We start from the raw sequence: 12166 nt of genomic DNA on the forward strand, positions 1-12166 counted from the left end.
GGTGTTTCTCTTTATGTTGCTTTCTGATTATTGCAAAGCGGGAAGGGGTGGGGGGGGTGGGATGTTACTGATGAGTCCCTCAGACACAATTCATCCAGTAACTGAGAAGCAGAGAAGCATATTTTTAAAATGATGCCTTCATACTTAGTTATACATCTCTCAAGGTGAAGAGAAGACAGACAAAGGGACCTAATATTTTTAAACATTTTACATCTATGGAAGGCACAATAAGACATACATCTTTTCTAAAAAGGTGTGGCAAGGGGAAAAAATACATTTTAAAAAAACAACAACGAGCCAGCGGGCTGCCATCATATTCTTTTGATATTTCATTCAAGGTCATATCCTCTCATGAGATTGCTTGTACCACTGAATATTAATTTATATACATAATATATACTCTGCAGCAATTTGTCAACACTAATGCAACCATCTCTGAATGGAATTATCCACACAACCAGCTCTCTGCAAGAAAAGTATCATTTGTTTTAATTTGATCAGTTGGAAAATGCTGTAGCTTCAACCTCTTAATGTAAGGACATCCCTGAAACTGTGTTAAATCTTAAATGCCAGCTGAACCAACTTAAGAAATCATGTCTGTGACTGACAGAAAGCTAGGAAACTATTAATCTTGGTAAATTTCACCAGCTCAATTGCTCCTTTAACAACCCATGCCTACCATTTGTTTCTGCGGACCAAATGTATATTTTGGCAAATTCAGAATAGCTATTTATACAAGAAGAAAATAAACTATCTGCTACATTTTATACCCTACTTGGACCACTATAATCAAACTGACAGCAAAGCATTGTTCAGGGCTACATGAACCAAACTTGCAGTCATGTGCTCCCAGCTCCTGTACACTCAGTTGACTAACTACTTTCTTCAGAACAGTAAGCAATAATTGACGCTTATCACACAAGCTGAATAAGACAACAGTTCCAAATTCTAGTTTCAAGTCTTCTTTTTTTTTCAGATTGCAAGTGCAACTGGTTTGGATGCAGCAGCAAACAATGGTTTCTGCCAAAGTGGTATTAACACATATCAATGATCCCCCATAACACATAGAAGGTGAAATGGGGGCATGCTGCTGATCCCACCCCTGTTGTCAACATTTTGGGCATGGACATGGATAAGGAAAAGCATTTGTGTACAACACTATGCACCTAAGCCTCTGGATGATCTGAAACCCCAATCTAGACTACAAGCATAGAGCTTTATGTACAAGGGTGTTGCTTTTTCATACGGCCCTATTCAACATGTAGCAGCCATGGTGGGGCCCTGCTTCCCCTTCTATGTTAGAACCCCCTTCACACATACACCTAAGGGTTATAGAGGGTTTAGCCATAGGTCAGTGGTAGAACATCTACATTGCATGCCGAAGATCCCAGGTTCAATCCCCAGAAACTCCAGATGGGGCTGGGGGAGAATCCTTTCTCAAATCCTGGAGAGCCACTGCCAGTGAGTGCAGACAATATTGAGCCAGATGGAACAATGGTCTGACTCAATAAAAAGGCAGTTTATGTGCCTAAAACACGACAGGAGGGAAAGTGCTTAGGCACTGGGCTCACCGCTGTAGCACCAATCCACAAATCAAACACATGAGATTTTGCTAGTAACAGTGACATCAGGTTTACAAACACAATGGGATGCAAGAAGGAAGACAAATGCTAAGCTGGGCAGCATGTGAATGTGCACATTCAGTTTCAAATGAGTATGGATCCAAAGGTAAAATCAGTTCCCATTAGTGTTTTGCACCATTTAACCAGTAGAGTCCACTGATCTATAAATCAGACTTGGGAGCTCAAACCATTTGTACATTTAAAAAAAAAAAAGTCATGTCAGGCTACGGTTACAGCAAACCATTAAGGGGATGTGGGAAATCCAAAAGAGAAAGGGGAGGAGATTAAATCACAGCCCCTAGGTTGAAGACAAGCAAATGTGACATCTGGAAATAAACTCAGTTGGTCTCTAAGGTGCTACTAGAAAGAATTTTCGATCTGGAAATAGTTAAGTCATCATTGGAGGGTACATGCAGTTAAGCCTAAGGGTAATTACTCATTGTGCTTGTAACTTGTTTACTTCACAGAAGAATGTTTACATTTCCAAAGATAAACAAATACCATCAGGTATAAGAGAAAAGCAAAACTCAATTACCATTGAGAAAGACAATGAACAACAGTATCTGTGATTATGACTAGCCTGCTACCAGTAAAGATATTGCTACTGTGTGTCCATAAAAGTTGTCCTGATTTAAATTATCTGGATACCTTTCTAACTAACCAACACAAGGGGTGGAGGGAGAAACACTGGCGCTATTTGGCTGTGTAAATGGGGCCTAAATCAAGCTAACAAGTAGCTCTGGATAACTGAGATGCAAACAATGGGGTCATTGAGCATTTCAAACATGCTAAAAATGAAAGACATGGTCTTTATGCCTTCCTTATTCAAGCAGGAAGTCTCAGTGAAGTTGATGAGACTTCTGGGTGTGCAAGGAATGTAGAAACAGATCTCTTACAAACTGGTAGTATATTCTCTGAGACACAAACTTGTCTACATCACTCGTTAAAGGCTTTGTTGCAGAAGCATTTGAGGTGCCCCTTCCCTTGTTATTTTACTTAGCTGCAAGTGATAGCAGTGAACCAATTTCTACTAAATCCAATTGTTTCATGGTCCTATGCAAAAAGCCATTGTTTCTCGAGGATCAGCAATGTTCATCAAGGCTAATAGTGCCCCTATCCTTGATTTAATTTATTTAAAGCTAAAACAAATGGCTAAAAACAAAACGACTGGCTAGCACTTCATAATTGGCCTAGCAAGTTAAAGCTCAGTTATCTTCTCAGTAAATATTTATACTGTCATTCTTTCCCATTCATTCTGCATTACACACACACACACACACACAGAGAGAGAGAGAGAGAGAGAGAGAGAGAGAGAGAGACTGTAGCCTACATCTGCAATTCATTGACTTTACAATTTACCACATGTTGAGATGGAGAGGTCTCAGCTCCATTTGAATCATTGCACAAATATGCAAGTGATTTATCGTTTTAAAACTGAAGACTGCAAAAGAACGACTCTACTTTTCCTGCACATTACTCCTCCTGGCAGACCACAAACAATTACAGTTCGTACTAATTAAGCTCTGTAAAATGCGCTGTACCCTGTTAATGCCAACCAGGCCCCCAAATTTCTCCTCCCCAAGCCAAAGTTTAGCTAGCAACTTAACTCATTCATGGCTGCCTGCTTGACTGTGTACAGCTTCAAGAATAATGAGGATCAGGGTTTTGGAGTACTTGAACAAAAACACACAAAAGAACAGACCAAGTGCCAACCTGGAATTAAACAGGGAGTTGCAAATGAATGAATTCTCTTGGGAAACAGACAAACACCACTGTTGATAACCTGCTAAAAGGTCCTACCACATCACCTCTGTAATGTGGTGTTAAGGGATTCAGGTTTTATCCCTAGGGGCTAATAAGTTACAGAACTCTACCGGTTAGGAAAATTCATAAAACATTCTGTCCTAGGCTTCTTGAACATTTACTAGTGGAAAGTTATTGGGGTTTTTTTTTAAAAAAAATACATTTTTATATTTTGCGGGGGGAAATGACTCAGTATTTTAAATGGAAGGGGTAAAAACATATGGGAGGAAACCAATATATATTTTCTTCCCATACTCCCTTGCCCAAATTGGTATCTCTAAGTTGAATGTGATAATGCACCTAAGGAGACTGCTGAGGTGGGGAAATATATTCCTAGGACTTATTAAAAAAAAACCTGATTTATCCTTTGGCAGGGTTTGGCTTTTTTTTAAAAAAGAAGAAGCATCAGCATACAGATTAAGAGAAAAGCACTCTTGCATTTAAAAGCATTTAAACAATGCACTTGTTTAATCCAGGGAGAACCAGAGAGGGGGCCCCTCAAGTATGCTTCCCCTTGGCCCCAAAGACTTTCCTGACACATGAGCCAATCATTCCCAAGATGCCCAGCTTCCTCTTCAGCAGCTGATCTCAACAATATATTTTTTTCAAGCACCCCTACACACTAGCATTCTTCCTCATTTGCTCCTGGCCTCTGGATTTTACCACATTCTTTTTCCCAGATACACATTTTTTTTTCCCTAATGTGTTTTCTCTCCTGATCTGTCCCCTCTAGAAACCCAGATTTTATTCAGTTCTATAAAATAATGGGTGGGGAGGTAGTCACGTAATTTAAAACCAGACTTTGAAATGAAAAATGTATTATCTGTCTGCTATCTAGATATTCTTATTGAAGTGCCACTTTCTTGCTTTATTTCAAGAAAGAAAGACAGAGATCAATCATAAACATACATCTGTTAAATATAGCCTAATGTAACTTGTTTATTAATTCAGTCAAGGCAATTCCCCCGCCCCTCGGCTACAACAAATATATTCAGGGTTATATCAGGTTTCTTTGAAAGTATTCTGGGAAATATTTTGCAGGGTTCCTCTCTAGATATCCTACACAAGGACTGCGAGCGGGTTAATAAAGAATGCAGGCTGTGCTAAAGGTTTGCTTAAGCCACTACATTGCCCCTCAGTATTTCAAGAGTTAATTCTGAATCATATGAAAAGGCCAGTCCTGCAGTTAGGAGAACAAGCACCAAACTCCCACCAGCCCCCCTCCCCAAAAAACAATCTAAGCTTTTCATGGGTTTATTTCCCCAATTTCCCCATCTCTCATTGCTTATAATTAGTGAAAGAAACCTGACCCACTGCCAGTGTCTGTGGACCTTGGATATTATAAGGCCAGCGTGGCGTCAAATATCTTAACATTCATAAGTGTTATAGGCTGTAAATAAACCCTGTAGATTTATGACCCTTCGCTGCCTGCCAGCAAATGACTGTGGCACATTTCTTTCAGCAGACCTGTTGAGGTGCAAGTTTGCCTTTGGTTGTAAAATTAACCATTTCCTTCACAAACATGCCCAATTACGAGTCAGCGGGCAAGGCTCTGCCTGCATATTTGCCATAGCTCAGTACAAAGAGAATACGAATAGACACACACACACACACACACAAAGGCTTGGGTGAGTACAAACTCTCTTACTATGCAAACAATCTAGCAGCTGCAGCTGCAGCAGTTAAAAGTCTGTAGCAAGCAAGAAACAAAAAGTTCCCACAACAGGTAAGGTGTGGGAAGGAGAACATTTTAATTCCACCTACATCCCTGAATGCACTAAGAAAAACACACATCCATGCCCTCTTATCTGCAAGTGCTCTTTTGTTGGAAACTAGATGCACTTTGACCCAAAGAGTGCATCTCTTCTTCATTTTATTGTGGCAGTATGTATGTTTCAAGAGCAACCACAAAGTGCCTCACAAATGTTTTCTCCCCTCAACCCCACCCCCCAAACAAGTCACCTACTCCCCTGTTCAGGAAAGCATTTGCTAAATCCAGGTTGTCTCATGCTTAACAGCCAATAATCCAACTTCCACATAACTACCAGACAGCTGGAAATGGGGGGCCTTACAGTTTTAGTCATGGTGCAGTGTGGAAACACATACAAGCAAGCAAAAAAGAAAGGGAGAAAAAGAAACCTACAGCTGTCCTTTCTCTATTCTGCTTTTTAAAAAGGGGAGGGGTAGCATTTTCTTATGAATCCATGAAAACTGGAACTTTTAAATCAAGAGACAAATCTTAGTATACTTATTTAAAATACTATATCTTAGTGTTGCCTTACAACAAAAAGCAATATTTGGGACCCTCACACAAAAAGGTGCTGCAAATTTTGCCATAAATCAGAAGCATCAAACTTTTACTTCTCTGGGCTCACAAGCTTGCATTGCCCTTGCAAAGGAGGATCTGGCTCTTAAAATTCACTGATTCTCTCTCTGTGTCCTGCAACCTTGAAATCATGCTGGAGAAGTTTAAATGTCTTTTTTTAAGAAGAAGAAGAAAAAGAAGAAGAAGAAGAAGAAGAAGAAGTTAACAAAGCTAATGCTATTATATATTTTGCAAAGCTAATGCTATTATATATTTTGCAAGCCACTTGTGAAGCAGAAACAGCGTTCTAACTGTGCTAAGAACTGAGAGGTTTTCAGACTGTGCTTCATTTGATTGGTGTCAGAAGATCATCGGCTGAGAATAGCTTGTTTCTACACAGTTACAGAAAAAAAACTTCATTGTTGTTTTAAAGCCATCAAGAAGGTGAATGGTACAATTCAATGAATAGCTTATCTCTGCCATGAAGCGCAAACACACTGACATATGAAAACTGTATGTACATTGTGAACATCCAACTAGTTTAACACCATAACCCTTATTTCAAAAATCAACTAAGCCCTCCACCTTAAAGATTAGTAAGGAATCAAACCATCATACTGGAAGCAGAAATCTTCACAGTGCCAAGCAATAAATATTTCTAAGGAAGATGAAAAACAAATTAGCATAAATACCAAAGAAGGGCAGGAACACCTGTTCTTTGTTTTTCAGCATGATAAGCATTTCATTGTTCTCTATTTAAAATGTAATGACCTGTGTAATTACAGTAATATTACATTGTATTGCAGGGGCTCCTAATGTCACACTTTTGAAAAGTGTTGTCAAAACAATTCAAGACAGGGGAACAAGGGGGGGGGGAATACCATTAACTCTTCGTGCACCAGGATCTACATTCTTGTGCAGAAGATTATGTGCTTCAGGAAATAAAAGGGAGAAAATACATTTTCCAATGCATTATTTTAAAATATTTCCATTAATGGGCATTTACCAGATCACAAGCCATATCACTTCCATATTTTCCTACACTAACCATTTTATATTCAGGTTCAAATGAAAGATGAGCACTGTGAAACAACTCAGCACCGTGAAAGAAATCTCCCCCACAAAAAGCAAATTAACAGTATTTTCATAATCAGAATTACATCTAACTACTTAATTGTTCTTCTTTTAAATTCTGAAATTACCCCTATTGCAACCACTACCACATTGCCTACACAAGTGTATTCTTTAATTCATTATTTCATTTCTAACAGCTCTCCTTACTGCATATTAGTCCTCTGAAGAGCCAGGCATATTACTTTAGCAAAAGCAAAACTAGCATTATGTAGAATAATCTTTTGTCATTTTAAAATAAAATTATTGCTAACAAGCTTTATGGACTCTTTGGCAATTAAAGCATTATTCCTAAAGTAATGTATTATTCATCATAAGCAGATTTAATGATACTTCATAATTCTTTACATTTCTTAAAGCAGAAAAGCAGAAATCAGTGTTAACTACAATCAGCTTATGTATTTACAAGAACTGAAGGTTGCATACGAGAACAACAAATATTTCTCTAAATAAAAATAAAAGAACAAAAACCAAAAAGGAAACAATATTGCAAAACAACTTGTTTAACCTTCAGTGAAAAATACGGTTCATGAGCTGATAATCCTGTGTGATAATTCTACCTATGTGCAAGACTCAATATTATTTATTCACTTACACGTTTGAGTTAAAAAGAACAGCCAAATTATAGGAATACACCTTGAACAGTATAAACTGAATAAATCCTTTGTAATATTTAATCATTCTGGTTTGTGACATAAACGAATAATGGGTTCTCTTTAAACCACAATTTATCTTGCTTTCACAAATGCAAACTCTACAAATCATTGGGAGTAGAAGAAAGGGCCCAAAATATGCTGTTGGCTTATGTGCAAATTGCTTACTGAATATGGAAAAATTTCTTTTGAATCCATATGATGCTAAGGAACAAGGTCACCTGTTATATCAACAAAATAATATATTTTTATACAATGAAATGAATTGTTGCTAATAGAGAGAGAATGTTTAAATATGGCCAAGAAGATTTTTCTCCATTAACTAATAACTACTCTGGGGCCCTGATCAAACATCTATTCAAAACCTCTATACAAATAGTTCCCACTCATTTCAAAAGGTAATGGACTGCGTCAATATTAAATCCTAAGTGCTGCTAGATAAAGATGTAAATAAATATAAAATTCTTTTTTTCCAGAGGAATTTTTTTTTCTAATGCTCATCAGTCCCACTAATTTAAATTTGCAAAATTATTTCTATTTTGAACAGAAACCACTATGAGGAATAATTTTAAAAGGTTATGCTTTCATAGTACATAATTAAAATAACCACAAAACAAACACTCTATCCCTACCAACATATAAGATGCTTTACCTGTCCCATCAACTCTCCAATTACAAAATCCAGTCACCTTTCCTTTCCATTATGCTAAAACTGCGGTTACCAAAATGTCTCCTTGCTATGACCATAGCCCCAAAATAAAAGTAAATTATAAAATATCTTGACTGGGTTAACCTCATCCTTGAAAACATTTAAAAATACACAAGTAAACACTATTTTGTCATCTTTCCCCCCTGTAATTTGTAATCTGAATTTGGACTTTAAGTAAAAACAAGCCTGATCTGACATTTGAAAAAACAATTGTAGACTGGACACATTGAAAACATCCCATGGTCTAGAAACACACTACCGTGGATTCAGCAACTACCTATCAGTGGAACTTGTATTTCAAATAGCTGCCTCAAATGACCAAGTTGAAAGAAAAGAGGTGAGCATTCAAACAGTAGTTTGGAGGAGAGAGAATTAAGTGGATAGGCTGGGAAAGAATCACTTCAGTTAAAAGATGCAATAGAAAATGAGGTAACAGATAAAGTGTACACAAATACTGCATTCCCTGAGGGAACTGGCTTATATTTATAAATAAAAAAGTAACAAGTTGTATTTTAAACAATGTTAATGAAGATTGTATTATGGTTGGGCAGAGGAAGTAGAGCTGGCAAAAATCCATGAGGATGTGTGAGGAGGGCAGAGACCAACACTTCACACCTCCCAAAAGTTTTAACAAAACCAGTCTGAGGGCTACAAGAAACTTATTCCCTCCATTCATGATGCCACACCTACGGAACCTCCTGCCACACCCAGAGGCCCTGAAGTACACATATCCCTCCAGAGGAGCCCAGTTGTTTTGTTGTTTTTGGAATACATATATATAGTCCTTTCAAGTGAAGGCTTGTTTCTTTATATAATGCTTATAACTTTTGTTTGTTAATGGGAAGGCAGTGTCTGTTTGCAGGATTGCATTTTCCTCTTCTATACTATGTCCTGACTCAGCTGAGCCAAGCACAACTTCTCATATATATATATAGCTTCGATATTTTTTTTCCTACACAATAAACGTGGTGGCCACATCCACTATCTTCTTATGGAACTCATACATGTGATCTATTTAAGTGAAAGCTGGTGACTTTAAGGAAAGCCAGTGTGTCAAGGAATGAAAATAAAAATTTCTCGCCCCTTCCAAAAACAGATGCCAAAAAATTCTTACAAACATAGAATAGCAGGAGAGGAAAACTAGGGGGGGGGGGAGGAGAGCCGTCTACTGTTAACTGCCACCCTTAAAATCTTTTAAACACACAGAGTCCTAAAGTTTTAAAAAAAAACAAACCCCGGATAAGATTTTACACCAATTAATCACTCGGTGGCAACGCTGCCAGTAAATTAGTAACTCGGGAAGGTTTCAGCAAGTGAGCAAAGGGTTAAAAGGGGGAGGCAAGGAAAGGGGGAGGGGAGAGAAAGGAAACCCAGTCGCCACTCGAGAGGGGAGAAGGAAAACAGAGCGCGATAGAAATCGCAAAAAAGAGTTTTGTGGAAAGGAGAGCGGAGGAGGCTCGGACGCTGGGCGCGGAAAAAAAAAATTAAAAAGCGGGAGCTGGGACTCCGGGTGCTCTTCGCATTGCCAAGTCCCAGGGCCCAAGCCCCAAAACTGAAAGTAAAGGAATCAACATGGCGAAGTGTAAACAGCCCCTTTCTCTGCCCACCCCCCCCGCCCCCTCGGCGCGCAGTCAGCGGAAGGCGCAAAAGTTTTGGAAAGTTTCAGGCAGCGCCGCGGCGGCCGGGAGCGGAGGGGGCGGGCGGAACAGGCAGCAGGGGGACCTTGGCGGGTGTGGGACACAAATGCGCGGAAAACATAGCTCGTCTTTACATATATCTTATACATATACACACGTTTGACTTACCGTTCTTGCCGTGGGCGAGAGGGAGCCATTGGGGAGGTAGGGGCCGGTCAGGTCGGGGATCATTATAAAGGGATACCCGGGATATGGTGGGCCCTTAAACAACCCTCCATCTTGCCTTTTCGCAGCTAACATGGCGGGAGAACGAGGCACAAGGAGGGGGAAAAAAAACAGAAAGCAGGGAGGAAATCACGGTTAGAAAAAGTGCTTCTCGAAACTTGGAAGAGCATTTGTTTGCGCCCACGGAGAGCACGGTTTTGGGGGTGCTCCAGATCCACTCTCTCTCTTCCCCCCCCCTCCACCACCCTCGAAACGGGAAGGGGGTGGGTGGGATGGAGCCATCAAGCACAACTTACCTTCCTCTAAACTTTCTCTGGATTTATCTCTGAAACTTTCGGACCTAGGCGGGGGCCGCCTCTCCGCCTTGGATCAAAAGAGGGTGAAAAATTGGTTTTTAAAAAAAAAGGCACCGGGAGAGTAGATGAATGAGGCAGGTTGGTGAAGGGGGGAAAAAGAAGCAGGGAGGAGAGAGAAAGAGAGAAGGGGGAGAGAACAAGTTAGAAGTTTGTGCAAAACTTGATACGGAAAATACAGAGATAACTGAACCCACCAGAGAAGCAACAGGGCAGTCGCCGACCATACTATAAGAAACAGAGTTGCAACTCAGGGCGAAAGCTCAGTTCCCCCACCCCCTCCATGGCATTTTTCTCTTCTCTTCTCTTCTCTCCCCACCCCCACCCCAAACTTCTTGTATCCCATCTCCCCGGGAACCCCCAAGGTGGAGGTAAGGCAGGTGTGCTGGAAAGAGCTGCTGCGGCGGGGCGAGGGGGGGGTCTCCTTACCTCCGAGTCTGAAGAGCTGTTTTGATTCGTTTCTGTTTCATTGACTAGCGACGATTTGACATCGGCTAAATCCCTCTCTGCCGACGAGTTCTCCGAGATCTTCTCTTCTTGCTCCCCTTCGTCTTTAAAAGAGATCAATTCATCGTTCGCCCCCAAATCGTCCCCTCCACCGCCATTTAGTTGCGGCATTTTCCTCCTGACTTACCCCACCAGCAGCAATTTTGCAAGGACAGAGGGGAGGGGAGGGAGAGAAGAAGGGGAAAGGGGGGGAAGGAAAAAGGGGGAAGGATTAAAAAAAGAAAGAAAGAAAAGGGGGAAGTTTGCAATTTTTTGTTTTTTTTAAAAAAAGTCCAAGGTGAAAGTTTTTTCCTTTTCCTTTTCTTTCCTCCTGGGGAGGGGAAAAGAGGGAGGAGGAGGAGGAGGGGAGGGCAGTGTCCCTTCTCCTTTCCTTTTGCACCAGTGACTTTGGGTTTCTTCTTTTCCTTCTTCTGGATTTTCTCTCTCTCTCTCTTTTCTTCCGAAGATCAGATCAGCGTGTAAAGCGCGCGCACAGACACACGCGGGTAGACACACACAAAATTAATAATAAAAAAATTATATAAGGAGGGAGGGAGGGAGAGACGGGGGAGGGGGGAACTATAAAAAAATTGCAGCAAACAAACCAAACAACAAGTCAGCTGTAAAAAAGGGGGGGGTAGAAGCCGCAGATATAGGGAGCCTGTGCCGCTCGGATTTGAGTGAGTTGAAGTTAGACTGAGAGCTTTTCAGTTCAAAGGCGGCGCTGATTGACAGATAGAAAAAGGGGGATCGAAATCCGGAGGAACGGAGAAGTCTGGGATCCAGGATTATTGACAGGGAAAAAGAAACACACTAGGCACTTAATGAGATGCAGGAGGGGGCGGGGCTCCCCAATGACGTGTGCATAAATAAACAGGAGGAGGGGGGGAAGCGGAGAAACTAACAATGATCCTTTTTGGAGAGGGAGAGGGAGCGAGAGCCAGGAGCGGGGTAGACGAGGGAGGAAGGAAGGAAGAAAGAAGGGAATGGTCCAGTGCAGACAATGCGAAAATAGGAGAGAGGGGCGTAGAGAGAAATGACCCAGAGGAAAGAAAACACAGGCTAAACACACACACACACACAATTGAAAGAAAATGGCACTGTGCCTCAGTAGTGCATTTGCACACAAAAATAGGCCAGAAGCAGCAGTGCAATTTGTTGAGCCGTCAACTTTCACACGCGGAGCACCGCAATTGGGGCTGCTAACCACTGCGCGTTTACTTGAAAGTAAGCCCCGTTGCG

The 12166-nt window shown here is 40.7% G+C and overlaps 1 protein-coding gene across 42 annotated transcripts in view; it reads right to left on the reverse strand.

Annotated features, from left to right (window-relative positions):
• The window catches only part of TCF7L2 (transcription factor 7 like 2), a 199756-nt gene extending 188576 nt beyond the window's left edge, over window positions 1–11180 (reverse strand). For 11 of the 42 annotated variants that reach the window (XM_033149637.1, XM_033149678.1, XM_033149669.1 and 8 more), the window contains exons 1-3: window positions 10868–11179; window positions 10382–10448; window positions 10029–10153 (exon numbers count right to left, since the gene is read on the reverse strand). In XM_033149637.1, coding sequence (XP_033005528.1) covers window positions 10029–10153; window positions 10382–10448; window positions 10868–11056 — 381 coding nt within the window. In that variant the 5' untranslated portion in view covers window positions 11057–11179. Of the gene's footprint in view, window positions 1–10028; window positions 10154–10381; window positions 10449–10867 lie in introns of all 42 variants that reach the window. The other 31 variants (XM_033149653.1, XM_033149652.1, XM_033149650.1 and 28 more) reach the window with 3 other exon arrangements.
• Window positions 11181–12166: the final 986 nt, after the last annotated feature.

Source organism: Lacerta agilis, chromosome 5, assembly GCF_009819535.1.
Source record: "Lacerta agilis isolate rLacAgi1 chromosome 5, rLacAgi1.pri, whole genome shotgun sequence".
Lineage (NCBI taxonomy): Eukaryota > Metazoa > Chordata > Lepidosauria > Squamata > Lacertidae > Lacerta > Lacerta agilis.